Source organism: Mustelus asterias, chromosome 1, assembly GCF_964213995.1.
Source record: "Mustelus asterias chromosome 1, sMusAst1.hap1.1, whole genome shotgun sequence".
NCBI lineage: Eukaryota > Metazoa > Chordata > Chondrichthyes > Carcharhiniformes > Triakidae > Mustelus > Mustelus asterias.
In genome coordinates, this window is record NC_135801.1 from 125,657,494 (window position 1) to 125,673,415 (window position 15,922).

Consider the following 15,922-nt stretch of genomic DNA (forward strand, 5'->3'; position numbering starts at 1 on the left):
GGTTCTTTGAGAGCTGATCGGCTCCTGGCCTAATTACAACCATGGACAAAAGAGCTGAACTCGAGGTGAGGTGAGAGTGACTGCCCTTGACATCAAGGCAACATTTGACTGAGTGTTATGTGAAGGCATCAAGGAAGCCTAGCAAGACTTGGGTCAATGGGAATTGGGAGAAATGTCTGGTTGGAATCGTACCCAGCACAAAGGCTGTGGTTTTGGAGGTCAGTCATCTCAGCCCTAGGATATCGCTGCAAAAGTTCCTCAGTAGTGCCCAAACACAATCATCTTCAGCAGCTTCATTAATGACCTTCCCTCCATCACAAGGTCAGAAGTGGGAATGTTTGCTGATGATTATGAAATGTTCAGCACCATTCATGACTGCTCAGATAGTGAAGCATTCTGTGTCCATATGCAGCAAGACCTGAACATACTTCAGGCTTGGACGGATAAGTGGCAAACAACATTCACACTACGCAAGTGCCAAGTGATGATGAACATCTCCAACAAGAGAGAATTTAACCATCTCCCCTTAATATTCAGTGGTATTACCTTTGCCAAATCCCCCACTATCAACATCCTGAAAGTTACCATTGACCAGAACCTGAACTGGACCAGCCATATAAATACTGTGGCTACAAGAGCAAGTCAGATGCTGGAAATTCTGTGGAAAGCCACTCACCTCCTGACTCTCCAAAGCCTGTCCATCCTCTGTAACGCACAAATCAGAAATGTGATGAAAAACTCTCCACTTGCCTGGATAAGTGCGGCTCTGACAATACTGATGAGACTTGACATCGTCCAAGACAAAGCAGCCCACTCGATTGGCACTGCATCCACCACCTTAAACATAAATTCCTTCCACTACCGATGTACAGTGTGTACTATCTGCAAGATGAGCTGCAGCAACTCACCAAGGCTTCTAATAGAAAGAAATTCTAAACCCACAAACTCCAACACTGAGAAGGACAAGGATAACAGATGCATGGGAACAGCACCACCTGCAGTTTCTCCTCCAAGCTACTCATCAAGTTGACTTGGAACTTTATCACTGTTCCTTCATTCTCACTGGACTGCAGCAGTTGAAGAAGGTGGCTTACCACCACCTTTGCAAGGGCAATTAGGGATGGGCAATGAATACTGGCTTAGTCAGCAACTCACACATCTTGTGAATGAATAAATGTACACGAGACAAACTGAATAAAGAATGAATCTTTGGAGGATTGCCAAAGTGACAGTGAAGAGATGAGAACAGAGGCTATTGGTAGACAGACATTGCATATATTTGGATAGACAAGACTAGAATTAGTCAACTAATCACATCAAGCTGGACAGCCAGGGAGAGGGATTACAAGGCATAATGTGGTCAACCATATCAAAAGTTGCAGTGAGTTAGAGGAGGGATAATGTGTTGAAGATTACAATTTGTGACTTTGCTTAGGGCTGTTTCAATAGTGTGGAAAGGGTAAACCTTTGGATTGGAAGGATGCAGGTGGAGTTGTGAGAGAGATGGGCACATATATGACTACTATAGGTGGGGTGGGCAGGGTTGTTTCCATCTTCCTGTCCAATTTTTCTACTGCAGTTACTTGGTGAAATGCAGCTCTATGGCTTACCATCAGAGTTTCAGCTTGGCCCCTGTTGGTAGGCCAAAGGCATTTGTGCAAGAAAGGAGGCCCTGATCTTGGAGACCTGATTCATGACTGCAGGCCAGCAGCTGTGCTCAAATGTGCACCAACCTTACAGGTTGTACTGAGGTGCCCCAGATTGAGTTAAAGTCATGAAATGGGAATCATGGCACATCTGACCAGATGTGGAGATGCCGGCATTGGACTGGGGTAAACACAGTAAGAAGTCTAACAACACCAGGTTAAAGTCCAACAGGTTTATTTGGTAGCAAATGCCAGTAGCTTTCGGAGCGTGCACGCTCCGCAAGCTAGTGGCATTTGCTACCAAATAAACCTGTTGGACTTTAACCTGGTGTTGTTAGACTTCTTACTGTATCTGATCTGGACCAGCCCAGCATATGCCAAGTGCCTAACTTCTGTCCAGGGCAGATAAGGAAATGAAAATAGGCTGCTATAATTGACCCTGTAGTGCACAATTCATGTAAGCATCTACTTATTTCCTGCCATACTTGATTTACAAACTTTAGCTGTCCCATTTTAGCATATCTCCTGATTGACCAATCAATATCATGGAAAATGACATATGTATAAATTGATACATCATCTGTAATCATGCTTGCATTCCAATATTAGATTTCATAAAACAATAAGTATGCATTGAATACACATTATTATTTATGAATAAAAATATATCTATATAAATAATTGAAAATATTGCCCAATAAGCTTAATGCCAATTGAATATATGTAGATCCCTTTACCTAGTAGATCTAGAATGGCTTGATCTAAATGTTGACTAGAACATGTACAATGAATAATTTAATATTAAATTTAACCTAAACAATTAAACATATTATAAAGTTAGCTAAATATCTTAATAAAACTACTCAATATTTGGAACTTCATTTAGGTTTCGTATTTTAAAGGTTCCCTCAAGTGGCAGGATTAGAGTTTGGATTTGATCCAAGTGCAGAACCAGGGCACAGGATTGTTGTAGACTCGGTGAAGGTGCAGGGACAGTACTTGGACAGAAATAGAACATACTTACTTGCAATCAAGGAGTATCTTGCAAAAGTAAGTTGTACTCTTAATATTTTTTTAAACAAAAGACAGATTATCTTGTGTATAATTGAAGTCATGTGTTTTAAGATTTAATATGTGTCTCAGTCCAAATGATCATTTCTGATGCTAACATCCAAATACTTAGGGAGTGATTATCCGGCCCCATTCGCACAGGCGCAAATCCTTATGTGGTCAGAGACACTCGCAAGAGGGGCAATAATGTGATTTGTGCCAGGGAGAACTCATTTTAAGATTATCCCTGTCCCCCACTGGCAATGTAATCTAGTTCACGCTTAGCGAAGGTGTGAACCAGATTAGCATATTTAAATCTTCATTTAAGTAGACAGGATTTGTTTTAAACTGGATTCACCCGGCTCCTGGCATTCACCCGTCCTACAGTGCAATATGGAGCTGGCGGGAATCATTGCTGGTCTCCACAAACAGAGACCAGACGTGATGACCAAGCCAGGGTGCTTGGCCATTAGAGCCCGTGGGAGGTAAGGGACATGGCTGGGCAGTGCCCTGGCACTGCAAACCTGGCACTGCCAATCTAGCAGGCAAACCCACCGCAGGTGTTTGCACACGTAGGGAGAGGGGAGTCATTGATGCTGCCGATAAGGTGGGCCTTAAAGGTTAATCTGAGATCAGGATGCACTTAAAAAAGGATGTCTCAATCTCTGAGGAGTAGGCTTTGCCACTGTCCTTGTTGCGGGCTTTGATGTCAGCCTTTTAATTGATCGCAACTTTACCCTTCGAGTAACCAGACCAGTCACAGAGTTCTCTTAAAAAGCTGTGTTAATACAAGCAATAGCAAAGGCACAGGGAAGCTACAGTTCACATCCCTGTAGCTAACCAGAGTGGCATATTCCAAGATACAAAGGCAATTAAAGTTTTCAAAATCGATTACAAGTAATTAGCATAAACTAATCACAATCACTTTACGCTTGCTCTATTATAATATCCAGTCAGCATGAAAACTTCATAAAACAGCTTGTTTCTATATCTGTGGATCACTCCCATTTTTCAGTTACAGATGTCTGATTTATGTGCTTTGCCAGACTAATGGCCTTGGTGTCTGTCTGTGAAGGCTCTTATAAGAAGACCTTTGTTTTTCAGCTTGTGTGATTTTTAAACTTGTGTGACTATTAACTCTTTCAGTCCTTAAGCCTCACCCTTATCATTCATGGCACAAGTCACACCCCCCACCCGCCAAAAGATGATAAAGTGGGGAGGATTGTGATTGGGATCACACTGATCAACCAGGCGGGAATTGCACCATGTTTCCTGCTAGATGATACTTTGTCCTTTTTTCTGGAGAATTGTGTCCTTAGTGTTCAAATTAGATCTCCTGTGCACTTATTGTTTAGAACAGAAGCATTTACCAATAGAAACAGAAAGCCATGAAAAAAGCGATAAAGAAAAGTAAAATAGATTATGAGAGTAAACTAGCTCAGAATATAAAAACAGATAGCAAAAGTTTCTATAAATATATAAAACGAAAAAGAGTGGCTAAGGTAAACATTAGTCTTTAGAGGTTGAGAAGGGGGATTTAATAATGGGAAATGAGGAAATGGCTGAGGCATTGAACAGGTATTTTGTGTCGATCTTCACAGTGGAAGACACAAATAATATGCCAAAAATTGATGACAAGGAGGCTATGGCAGGTGAGGACCTAGAAACGATCATTATCACTAAAGAGATAGTGTTGGGCACGCTAATGAGGCTAAAGGTAAACAAGTCTCCTGGCCCTGATGGAATGCATCCCAGGATACTAAAAGAGATGGCGAGGGAAATAGCAAATGCGCTCGTGGTAATTTACCAAAGTTCGCTGGACTCTAGGGCGGTTCCAGCAGATTGGAAAACAGCAAATGTGACACCACTGTTTAACAAAAGGAGGTAGACAAAAGGCGCGTAACTACAGGCTGGTTAGCTTAACTTCTGTAATAGGGAAAATGCTTGAATCTATCATCAAGGAAGAAATAGTGAGACATCTAGATAGAAATTGTCCATTAGGCAGATGCAGCATGAATTCATGAAAGGCAGGTCATGTTTAACTAATTTACTGAAATTCGTTGAGGGCATTACGAGCACATCCACGGGGAACCGGTGGATGTAGTATATCTGGATTTCCAGAAGACATTCGATAAGGTGCTGCACAAAAGGCTGCTGCATAAGATAAAAGTGCACAGCATTACGGGTAATGTAATAACATGGACAGAGGATTGGTTAACTAACAGAAAGCAAAGAGTGGAGATAAATGGATGTTTTTCTAGTTGGCGATCAGTGGTGTGCCACATAGATCAGTATTGGTACTGCAATTGTTTACAATTTACATAGATAATTTGGAATTGGAGACCAAGTGTAGTGTGTCAAAATTCACAGATGACACTAAGATGAGTGGTAGAGTAAAGTGTAACAGAGGACACTAAGTCTGCAAAGGGATATAGATAGTTTAAGTGAGTGTGCAAGGCAAGGGTCTGGCAGATGGAGTACAATGTTGGTAAATGTGAGGTCATCCATTTTGGCAGGCATAACAGCAAAATGGACTATTAAATTAAAAAAATTGTAGCATGCTGCTGTGCAGAGGGACCTGGGTGTCCTTGTGTATGAATCGCAAAAAGTTCGTTTGCTGGTGCAACAGGTAGTTAAAAAGGCAAGTGGAATTTTGTCCTTTATTGCTAGAGGGATGGAGTTTAAAAGCAGGGTTTTTATGTTATAGCTGTATAAGGCGCTGGTGAGGCCACAACTGGAATTCTGTGTACAGTTTTAGTCACCTTACTTGAGAAAGGTTATACTGGCACTGGAGGGGGTACAGGGAAATTCACTAGATTGATTCCGGAGTGGAGAGGGTTGGCTTATGAGGAGGGACTGAGTAGACTGGGACCATACTCATTAGAATTAAGAAGAATGAGAGGAGATCTTATATAAACATATAAGATTATGAAGGGACTAGATAAGAAAGAAGCAGGGAAGTAGTTTCCACTGGTAGGTGAAACTAGAACTAGGGGGCATGGCCTCAAAATAAGGGGAAGCAGATTTAGGACTGAGTTGAGGAGGAACTTCTTCACACAAAGGGTTGTGAATCTGTGGAATTTCCTGCCCAATGAAGCAATTGGGGCTACCTCATTAAATGTTTTAAAGACAAAGATAGATAGATTTTTGAACAGTAAAGGAATTAAGGGTTATGGTGAGCGAGCAGGTAAGTGGAGCTGAATCCACGAAAAGATCAGCCATGATCTTATTGAATGGTGAAGCAGGCTCGAGGGCCAAATGGCCTCCTCCTGCTTCTAGTTCTTATGTTTTTATAAACAAATTTCTAGCCACTAATTTTCTTCATCTTATCCTTTTGCTACATTATCGGACATTCATAGTACCACACATAGATCAAAGTTCCTCATGAGTTCCTCATATCTTTTCCCAAAGGTAGGGGAGTCTAAAACTAGAGGGCATAGGTTTAAGGTGAGAGGGGAGAGATACGAAAGGGTCCAGAGGAGCAATTTCTTCACACAGAGGGTGGTGAGTGTCTGGAACAAGCCGCCAGAGGTAGTAGTAGAGGCAGATACAATTTTGTCTTTTAAAAAGCATTTAGACAGTTACATGCGTAAGGTGGGTATAGAGGGATATGGGCCAAACATGGGCAATTGGGACTAGCTTAGGGGTTAAAAAAAGGGACAAGTTGGGCCGAAGAGTCTGTTTCCATGCTGTAAACCTCTATGACTCTGAGTTTTGCAGGTCTTCTGCTATAATTTTGGCAGGCAACTGTCAGAACTCCCTGGAAAATGGTGCAGACCTGGCTATGCCAGCATATCTTGGTCTACACGATATATCATAGAATCCCTACAGTGTAGAAGGAGGCCATTCGGCCCATCAAGCCTGCACTGACAACAATCCCACCCATGCCCTATCCCCATAACCACATGTATTTACCCTGCTAGTCCCCTTGATACTAAGGCCAATTTGACAAAGCCAATCAACCTAACCTGCACATCTTTGGAGTGTGGGAGGAAACTGGAGGAAACCCACGCAGACACGAAGAGAATGTGCAAACTCGACACAGGCAGTGACCTGAGACCGGAATTGAACTCGGGTCCCTGGTGCTGTGAGGCAGCAGTGCTAACCACTGTGCCACCGTAATCAAAAGGTGATATATTGACATAGCAGAGGACACTGACCTTCAATTCTGCTTTCATGATTCTATCGCTTGACCCCTGAGCTTCCACAGAATTAGTGGCAATGTGCACATTAGGCACTTAAGTTGTTTCAATATTTTAGGAAGATTAGTAAAGGTTGTAATTAATACAAAATTTACACCCTGATTTTCTAAGGTGCCATGACACTGAGTTTCCTGGTCCTTTCACCATTTCCAAATTTAGAGCCAAAAGTACCTGAGGTGTTCCAAGTCCTACCTCACAGCACCAGGGACCCGGTTTGATTCCTGGCTTGGAGTCTGAATGTCCTCCCCGTGTCTACATGGGTTTCCTCCGGGTGCTCTGGTTTCCTCTCTCAGTCTGAAAGACGTGCTGGTTAGGTGCATTGACCCAAATAGGCACCAGAGTGTGGCGAGTAGGGGAATTTCACAGTACCTTCATTGCAGCGTTAATGTAAGCCTTACTTGTAATTAATAAATAAACTTTTTACTTTACTTTAAAGTTCAATTTTCCAATTGGAGTTTTGAGTAGTTTGCATGCCTACACACCAGAATGTGTAAGCCTTCAAATTTTAAATACGTGAGATCATAATGATATTGTGCAGCATTTTCTAATCCTTGGAAAGCTCTGCTCATAGTGCAAGCCTTGTCCATATGCCCATAAATAATGGTTGCATTGGGCACTTTTTTGCAGTTTGATTCTTATAACCATCAATGCCTCTGAAGCATCCTTGAGTTTTAAACTGGGAATGTAAAAGAACACTCAACTTATTTGAGGCTTACTTACGGCTGCAAAAAACACTCAAAACTCAACACCTTACAGGACAGAGCAGTCACTGGTGTTGCTACCACTAGACTCTGTATCAATCTAGCCCATTTGCAATACATTTTAGCCACAGTATACATTATTTACAGATGCAGTGGAGCAAGTTCACCATTTTACTTCAATAGTACCTCCCTGGCCCATGATCTGTACCACCAAGAAGGCTAAGACTAGTAGGATTATGGGAACACCATATTCCAAGTATCCTTTCATTGTTTCAGGATCGAAGTCTATTGTTTGTGATGACTTTGGTATACATCCTCTGCAGGTCTTTTTCGGTCACCTGCTCAGATGTAGGTACAGCCTTCTCAGCTTGAGCAGTTGCAGAAAATAGGGTCACAGGCAGAGGGGATTGGGAATGCCTGGACCCCATTGGAATGGATGCCCCCAGGATGTCCATTTGATGCTCCTCCCTTTGGGTACCCATGACTTCCTATCTGATCCCTTGAGGAGAAGGGGCACCTTGAATCAGGTTGAAGTGCCTGGTTCCCCCCTCGCGTAGCCACTGCAGAAGCTCAGTCATGGCTAGAGCAATGGAGTGCAGGGTCTGAACACATACCTGGCAGAAACTGGGAATTCTGCTGGACCAGGTTTTCCATGCTTTATGCTGTTCTCTCCATGGAGACTTACATGCGCTCACATGGCAGAGCCACAACATCAGAGAGCATCAGATGGACTCCTCTGTCTCTTGTGACCCTCTGTTCAGGGCCTCTGACACCTCGGCATGGTGTTCCCCTGCGTCTCTTTGAAACTGCAGCATCCTTTTCATAACCACCTCCAGAGGCTCGTCACCTGACTCTGACTTAGCAGGGACCTCTTCTCTAACAAGCCTCCAAGTGCCAGAGACCTTGGCTGTCACAGCCTCCACCTGCTGTAGAAGTGTCCTTGAGCCTAAACTAGATATATGACCCACCAAGATTTGTGTCTTTGGGCAAGTGGAGTGTGTAAGTGAATGCTGTGACGGGACTACAGATGTGAAGTAATTCTCATCCTCCTTCTTTGCTCCAAGAAAAACAACCCTTGCTTCTTTAATCTAGCTAGTAAATAAATCACAGAATCTATACAATTCAGAAGGAGGTCATTTAGCCCATCGAGTCTGCACTGGCTTCCTGAAAGAGCATTATACCTAGTCCCGCTCTTTTGCCTTTGATATTATTGTCATATGTATTGGGATACAGTGAAAAGTATTGTTTCTTGAGTATTATACAGACAAATCATACTGTTCATAGAGTACATTTATACAAAAGAATGGTCTAGTTTGGACCAGGGAGCGGCGCGGGCTTGGAGGGCCGAAGGGCCTGTTCCTGTGCTGTATTGTTCTTTGTACATGGGGGAAGAAAAGGAGAGGTTGCACAATGTAGTGTTTCAGTCATAGAATCATAGAATAATATAGCGCAGAAGAGGACCTTTGGCCTATCGAGTCCACACTAACACATTAGAAACACCTGAACTCCCACCTAATCCCATCTGCCAGCACTTGGCCCATATCCCTGAATGTTATGATGTGCAAAGTGCTCATCTAGATACTTTTTAAAGGATGTGAGGCAACCCGCCTCCACCATCCTCAGGCAGCGCATTCCAGATTGTCACCACCCTCTGGATAAAAAATTTTTCCTCACATCCCCCTAAACCTCCTGCCCCTCACCTTGAACCTATGTCGTGACTGACCCTTCAACTAAGGAGAACAGCTGCTCCTTATCCACTCTGTCCATGTCTCTCATAATCTTGTACACCTCGATCAGGACACCCCTCAGTCTTCTCTGCTCCAACGAAAACAACCAAAGCCTATCCAACCTCTCTTCATAACTTAAATATTCCATCTCAGGCAGCATCCTGGTAAGTCTCCAGTGCAATCATCCTGGCGACCAGAACTGCATACAGTACTCTAGCTGTGGCCTCACCAAAGTTCTATACAATTCCAACATGACTTCTCTGCTTTTGTAATGCTTCGATTGATAAAGGCAAGTGTCCCTTATGCCTTTTTCACAACCTAACATGCCCTTCTGCTTTCAGAGATCTGTGGACGAACACGCCAAGGTCCCTGTGTTCCAAAGAATTTCCTAGTGTCCTACCATTAATTGAATACTTTATTGTCAAATTACTCCTTCCAAAGTGTATTACCTCATGCTTTTCAGAGTTAAATTTCATCTGCCACTTAACTGCCCATTTGACCATTCCGTCTATAACTTCTTGTAGCCCAAGACACTCTGCCTCACTGTTAACCACCCATCCAATCTTTGTCATCCACAAACTTACTAATCCCACCCCCCACATAGTTATCAATGTCATTTATATAAATGACGAATTATAGGGGGCCCAACACAGATCCTTGTGGTACGCCACTGGACATTGGCTTCGAATCACTAAATCAGCCTTCTGTCATCACCCTCTGTCTCCTACAAATGAGCCAAATTACCCTGTATCCCATGTGAATTTACCTTCTTTACAAGTCTCCCATGTGGGACCTTGTCAAAGGCTTCGTTGAAATCCATATCTACATCGACTGCACTATCCTCATCTACATACCTGGTCACCTCAAAAAAATTCAATCAAATTTATTAGACACGACCTCCCTCTGACGAAGCCATGTTGACTATCCCTGATTAAGCCTCTAATTTTGGCTTTTGTAGCAACTTGGGTGATTTAGATTTATGAGCATTTAGAGAGGTTTAATATGCTCAAGAATACTCAGCATGGCTTTGTCAAAGGCAGATCGTGCCTTACGAGCCTGGTGGAGTTCTTTGAAAATGTGACTAAACACATTGGCGAAGGGAAAGCAGTAGATGTGGTTTATATGATTTTAGCAAGGCGTTCAATAAGGTCCCCTATGCAAGGCTTCTAGAAAAAGTGAGAGGGCATGGGATCCAAGGGGCTGCTGCCCAGTGGATCCAGAACTGGCTTGCCCAAAGGAGGCAGAGAGTGAGTATAGATGGGTCTTTTTCTAAACGGAGGTTGGTCACCAGTGGTGTGCCCCAGGGATCTGTTCTGGGACCCTTGCTGTTTGTCATTTTCATAAATGACCTGGATGAGTAAGTGGAGGGATGGGTTGGTAAGTTTGCCGACGACACGAAGGTTGGTGAGGTTGTGGATAGTCTGGAGGGATGTCAGAAGTTACAGAGGGACATAGATAGGTTGCAAGACTGGGCGGAGAAGTGGCAGATGGACTTCAACCCAGATAAATGCGTAGTGGCCCATTTTGGCAGGTCAAATGGGATGAAGGAGTACAATATAAAGGGAAAGACTCTTAGTACTGTAGAGGATCAGAAGGACCTTGGGGTCCGGGTCCATAGGACTCTAAAATCGGTCCCGCAGGTGGAGGAGGTGGTTAAGAAGGCGTATGGCGTGCTGGCCTTTATCAGTAGAGGGATTGAGTTTAGGAGTCTGGGGATAATGATGCAGCTATATAAGACCCTCGTCAGACCCCACTTGGAGTACTGTGCTCAGTTCTGGTTGCCTCATTACAGGAAGGATGTGGAAAAGATTGAAAGGGTGTAGAGGAGATTTACAAGGATGTTGCCTGGATTGAGTGGCATGCCTTATGAGGATAGGCTGAGAGAGCTCCGTCTTTTCTCCTTGGACAGATGTAGGATGAGAGGAGACCTAATAGAGGTATACAAGATGTTGAGAGGCATAGATCGGGTGGACTCTGAGGCTTTTTCCCAGGGTGGAAATGGCTGCTACGAGAGGACACAGGTTTAAAGGTGTTGGGGGGTAGGTACAGGGGAAATGTTAGGGGGAAGTTTTTCTCACAGAGGGCGGCGGGCGAGTGGAATTGGCTGCCATCAGTGGTGGTGGAGGCAAACCCAATAGGGTATTTTAAGAGATTCCTGGATGAGTACACGGGACTTAATAGGATGGAGGGTTATAGGTAGGCCTAAAAGGTAGGGATATGTTCGGCACAACTTGTGGGGCCGAAGGGCCTGTTTTGTGCCGTAGTTTTTCTATGTTTCTAAGCTTTGCTCTCGAAGTGGAGATAAATGCTTTCCTTCAGAAGTTTCTCTAATAATTTCCCTACCACTGACGTGAGACTCACTGGTCTGTTGTTCGTGGTTTATCTCTACAATTAAATTACCTGGCACTGCCCAAGGGGCACCTTGACACTGCCCACTGGGCAGTGCCAAACGGGGTGGGGCCAGAGGGTTGGCTGGTGTCTATTGGGGTTCTTGATATGTGGTCTGAATAGTAGTTTGTTTTATAAGAGATTAATTACTTGAAGTGTTTTAAAACTTTGAACCGGTTTTATGAATGGGAGTATTTTGGCTATCAGGTGTGTCGGAGTGAGATCTTTATTCGTTTATTAGAATTTTTAAAATTTCCAGATGTCTCCTGAGCTCGACTCATTATACTGGGTGAGTGGCTGTGGAGGTGGCATCAGGGTAGAAGGGTCATGAAAGGTGGATGGGTACATAAGTTGATGTGGTGGTAGCATAGAAGGCATGAGGGCCAAGGGTGTGGTTGGGGGCATAGGTTAACATGGAGGTGGCATGGAGAGTATGAGGAGCCATGGGGGTGTGCCTGGGTCATGAGTTGTATTGAGTTGACATGGAGGATATGAGGGGTTATGAGGCTATGTGGGGAGATGAATGTGTGCTGGGGGTGAGGGCAAGAGGGCTTAACTTCTGAAATGAAGTCCCAGAGCATTGACATGCCCATCCCTTACTCTGCTTTCAGGCAATGGGCTGGACTTGATCCCGCAAATACCCTTCTACAGTGAAAATTGCATACTTCATGGTATGTTTTCCTGAAGTTGGTCTGGTGGATTGAGAAGTTTTACAACTCAGGCTGCCTGCCTCAATAGCCCAAATGTGGCTCTATGCTCCGATTTATAAAAGATCCCATATGCCTTTTTAACCACTTTCTCAACCTGCCCTGCTGCCTTTAATGCTATGCACAATACCCTCAGATGTCCCTGTTCCTGGACCTTTTATTTTATATTGTCTGGCCTTGTTCTTTCTACTAAATTATGTCACTTTCTTCTGCCACATGTACACCCATTCCACCAACCTGTCTATGCTGTCTTGAAGTCTATCACTATTCTCGTTTCATTTTACAGTGCAACCAAGTTTTGTGCCATCTGCAAATGTTGAAATTATGCCCATACGCCCAAGTCTAGGTTTTAATAGCTCTAAAAGCAGCCCCGGGTCTAGTCTGAAAAACAACCCTTCACCACCACTTTGCTTCGTGTCACTCAACCAATTTTGAATCCATGATACCCTGTCCTTTTAATTCCATGAGCTTTAACTTTAATGGCTATCCTATCAAGGCCAGTTCATCAAATATCTTTTAAAAAGCATTTAGGCAGTTACATGGGTAAAATTGGTATAGAGGAATATGAGCCAAAAGCGGGCGATTGGGACTGGCTTAATGATAAAAACTGGGCAGCATGAACAAGTTGGGCCGAAGGGCCTGTTTCCACACTATAAATCTCTATGACTATATATATAAAAATATCTTTTGAAAATCCATGTCCACCACATCAACCACATTACCCTCATTAACCTTTTTGTTAGTTCATCAAAAGACTCGAATTTAGGCAAACATAATCTGCCTTTAACAAATATGAGCTGACTTTTCTTAACTAATCCACACTTGTCCAAGTGACTGTTATTTTTTTCTGGATTATCATTCCAAAAAGCTTTCCCACCACCCAGGTTAAACTGACAGGCCTCGAGCTGCCTGGTTTATTCTTGCACTCCTTTTTTGAACAAAGTGTAACATTTGCAGTGATACCTTGCTACCACCCCAGCATTAAAGAAGGATTGGAAGATTAAGGTCAGTGCCTCCAGAATTTGTTTTCCCTTTATTTTGCTTAGTATTCAAGGAGCCCATTTAGTCCTGGTGACTTAACAACTTCAAGTAGAATCAACTTTGCTCAAACTAATACCTCTTCGTCAGCAATTTTTAGTATCTAGTATTTCAACTACCTCATCTTTCATTCTGATTTCAGCAGCTTCTTCCTTGGTAAACACTGATGCAAAATACTCATTTAGTATCTGTGCCTCTTATGTGTGGTTTCTTTTTTTGGTTCTTAATTGGTCCCACCCCTCCTCTAACTACTATTTACTGTCTCTATGTTGATAGACAACTTTTACATCCCCTTTAATGTTGGCTGCCAGTGCAACTATAACACTGGACAATGTGAAAGAATGCCCAGGTATGTTTCTTCCACATAAAGCAAGATAAATCTAGCTCGGCAATTACTGGCTTATTGGCCAGTAAAATGATGGAAAGATCTTTAATAGAGCCGTTAAATTAAACCTACTCGTGAGCACCTGCTCAATTCAATCTCTTTTAGACTGCTTGGCATCAGACCTTATCACAGCCAATCATAGCATGCGGTGTCCACGGGCGCGGTTGACGCCTTCCGCGAACGCTGGGCGCCGCAGGGGCTGGGGTGTATTATCGACCCCGATAATCACCTTTTGGTTTGACGTTTTAAGTTTCCTTTCGACTTTGATTTTGGTTCGGGCTGTTCCCCCCTTCCTTTTGGGGAGCCGCCCCTTTTACTTTGTCCCTCAGTTAATTTGAGTTTGTTTACTTGATTGGTGTCGAAAGAAATATCACAGCCAATCATTGAATGCAAGAGCTGGTTGGCAGAGGGCTGATGAGAGTAATGGTCCTCAACATCAAACCAATATTGGGTTTCTGTCTTCAAATAAATGAAACCAGTAAGTTGTGCACACCTGCAGGGAATCCCAGGGCAGCTTTCTGGTAAAGAGTCTTTGAGTTTCAAATCACTCCAACACTGACAGTGACCCTTAGGCTGCTAATGGAAAATGGGGAATGCAATCAAGAGAGGAAAGTAGCATTTTAGGCGGAGGATAGTGACTGGGGCGTGACAACAGTCTACTGTGGAGCTTGGATGAGGACTCCTGCATCCAGTGGCTGCACATTCAGTTAAGTATTTTTTAAACATACCATTTTGGTGATAGCTTAAAATGGTCCCTTTGAGGAGTGCTATTTAGGTTACAAGCAAACCAGATTATCCTTATTGTGGACAGTACAGCTCCGGCATTCAGGACAGCACAATTTTACACAGAAGGCCTCAAGAAGATATATATATGAGGACAAAGAGCACGCCATCATTTAATTTCTATGCCATACTGAAGCAAAACAAAAGTGTATTTCATAGAATTCCTATAATGCAGAAGGAGGTCATTCAGCCTATTGAGCCTGCAGCAACAGCACTCTCACCTGGGCCCTATCCCCATAACGCCACATATTTACCCTGCTAATCTCTCTGATACTTGAGGGGCAATTTAGCATAACCAATCAATCAATCAACCGAACCCGTACATCTTTGGAATGTGGGAGGAAACCGGAGCACTCAAAGTGTCTCTGGAGCAGAGTCCAGCCCTGTAGCTCGGGCTAAGGAAAGGAGGAGGCAGTATTAATCGGGGACTCAACAGTAAGGGGGTCGGACAGGCGTTTTTGCGGAGGCAGACGGGAGTCTCGGATGGTGGTCTGTCTCCCTGGTGCCGGAATCCGGGATGTCTCTGATGGCGTCCCAGATATCCTGAGGTGGGAGGGAGAGGAGCCAGAGGTCGTGGTACATATTGGTACCGCTGACATAGGTAAGAAGAGGGAAGGGGTCATGAAAAGAGAATATAGGGAGTTAGGTAGACAGTTGGGAAGGAGGAACGCAAAGGTAGTAATCTCGGGATTGCTGCCGGTGCCACGGGAAAGTGAGAGCAGGAATGGAGTGAGGTAGAGGATGAATGCGTGGCTGAGGGACTGGAGCGGGGGGCAGGGATTCAGGTTCCTGGATCATTGGGACCTCTTTAGGGGCAGGTGTGACCTGTATGAAAAAGACGGGTGGCACTTAAATCCCAGGGGGACCAATATCCTGGCAGGAAGGTTGGCTAAGGTTACTGGGGAGACTTTAAACTAGAAAGGTTGGGGGGAGGGAATCGAGATGAGGTGACTGAGAACGAGGAGGTTAGCCCGCAAATAAAGAGTGATTGTAGACAGTGTAAGAGGGAGAATAGACGGGTGATGGAGAAGGGGAGAGCTCAGACCAAATGTTTGAGATGTGTCTATTTTAACGCCAGGAGTGTAGTGAATAAAGTGGATGAGCTAAGAGTGTGGATCGATGCTTGGAAGTGTGATGTGGTGGCCATTACGGAGACTTGGGGACAGGGATAAGACTGGATACTTCAGGTGCCGGGTTTCAGATGTTTCAGAAAGGACAGAGAGGGAGGCAAAAGAGGGGGGGGGGGAGGAAGTGGCACTGCTGATCAGGGATAGTGTCACAGCTGTAGAGAAGGT

The 15,922-nt window shown here is 43.9% G+C and overlaps 1 protein-coding gene across 1 annotated transcript in view; it reads left to right on the plus strand.

The window, feature by feature from the left end:
- LOC144510122 (mannosylglucosyl-3-phosphoglycerate phosphatase-like) overlaps positions 1–15,922 on the plus strand; it is a 71,551-nt gene that overhangs the window by 46,847 nt on the left and 8,782 nt on the right. Inside the window, exon 7 of the mRNA XM_078239498.1 lies at positions 2,549–2,696. Within this exon, the coding sequence (XP_078095624.1) occupies positions 2,549–2,696 (148 nt within the window). The remainder of the gene's footprint in view (positions 1–2,548; positions 2,697–15,922) is intronic.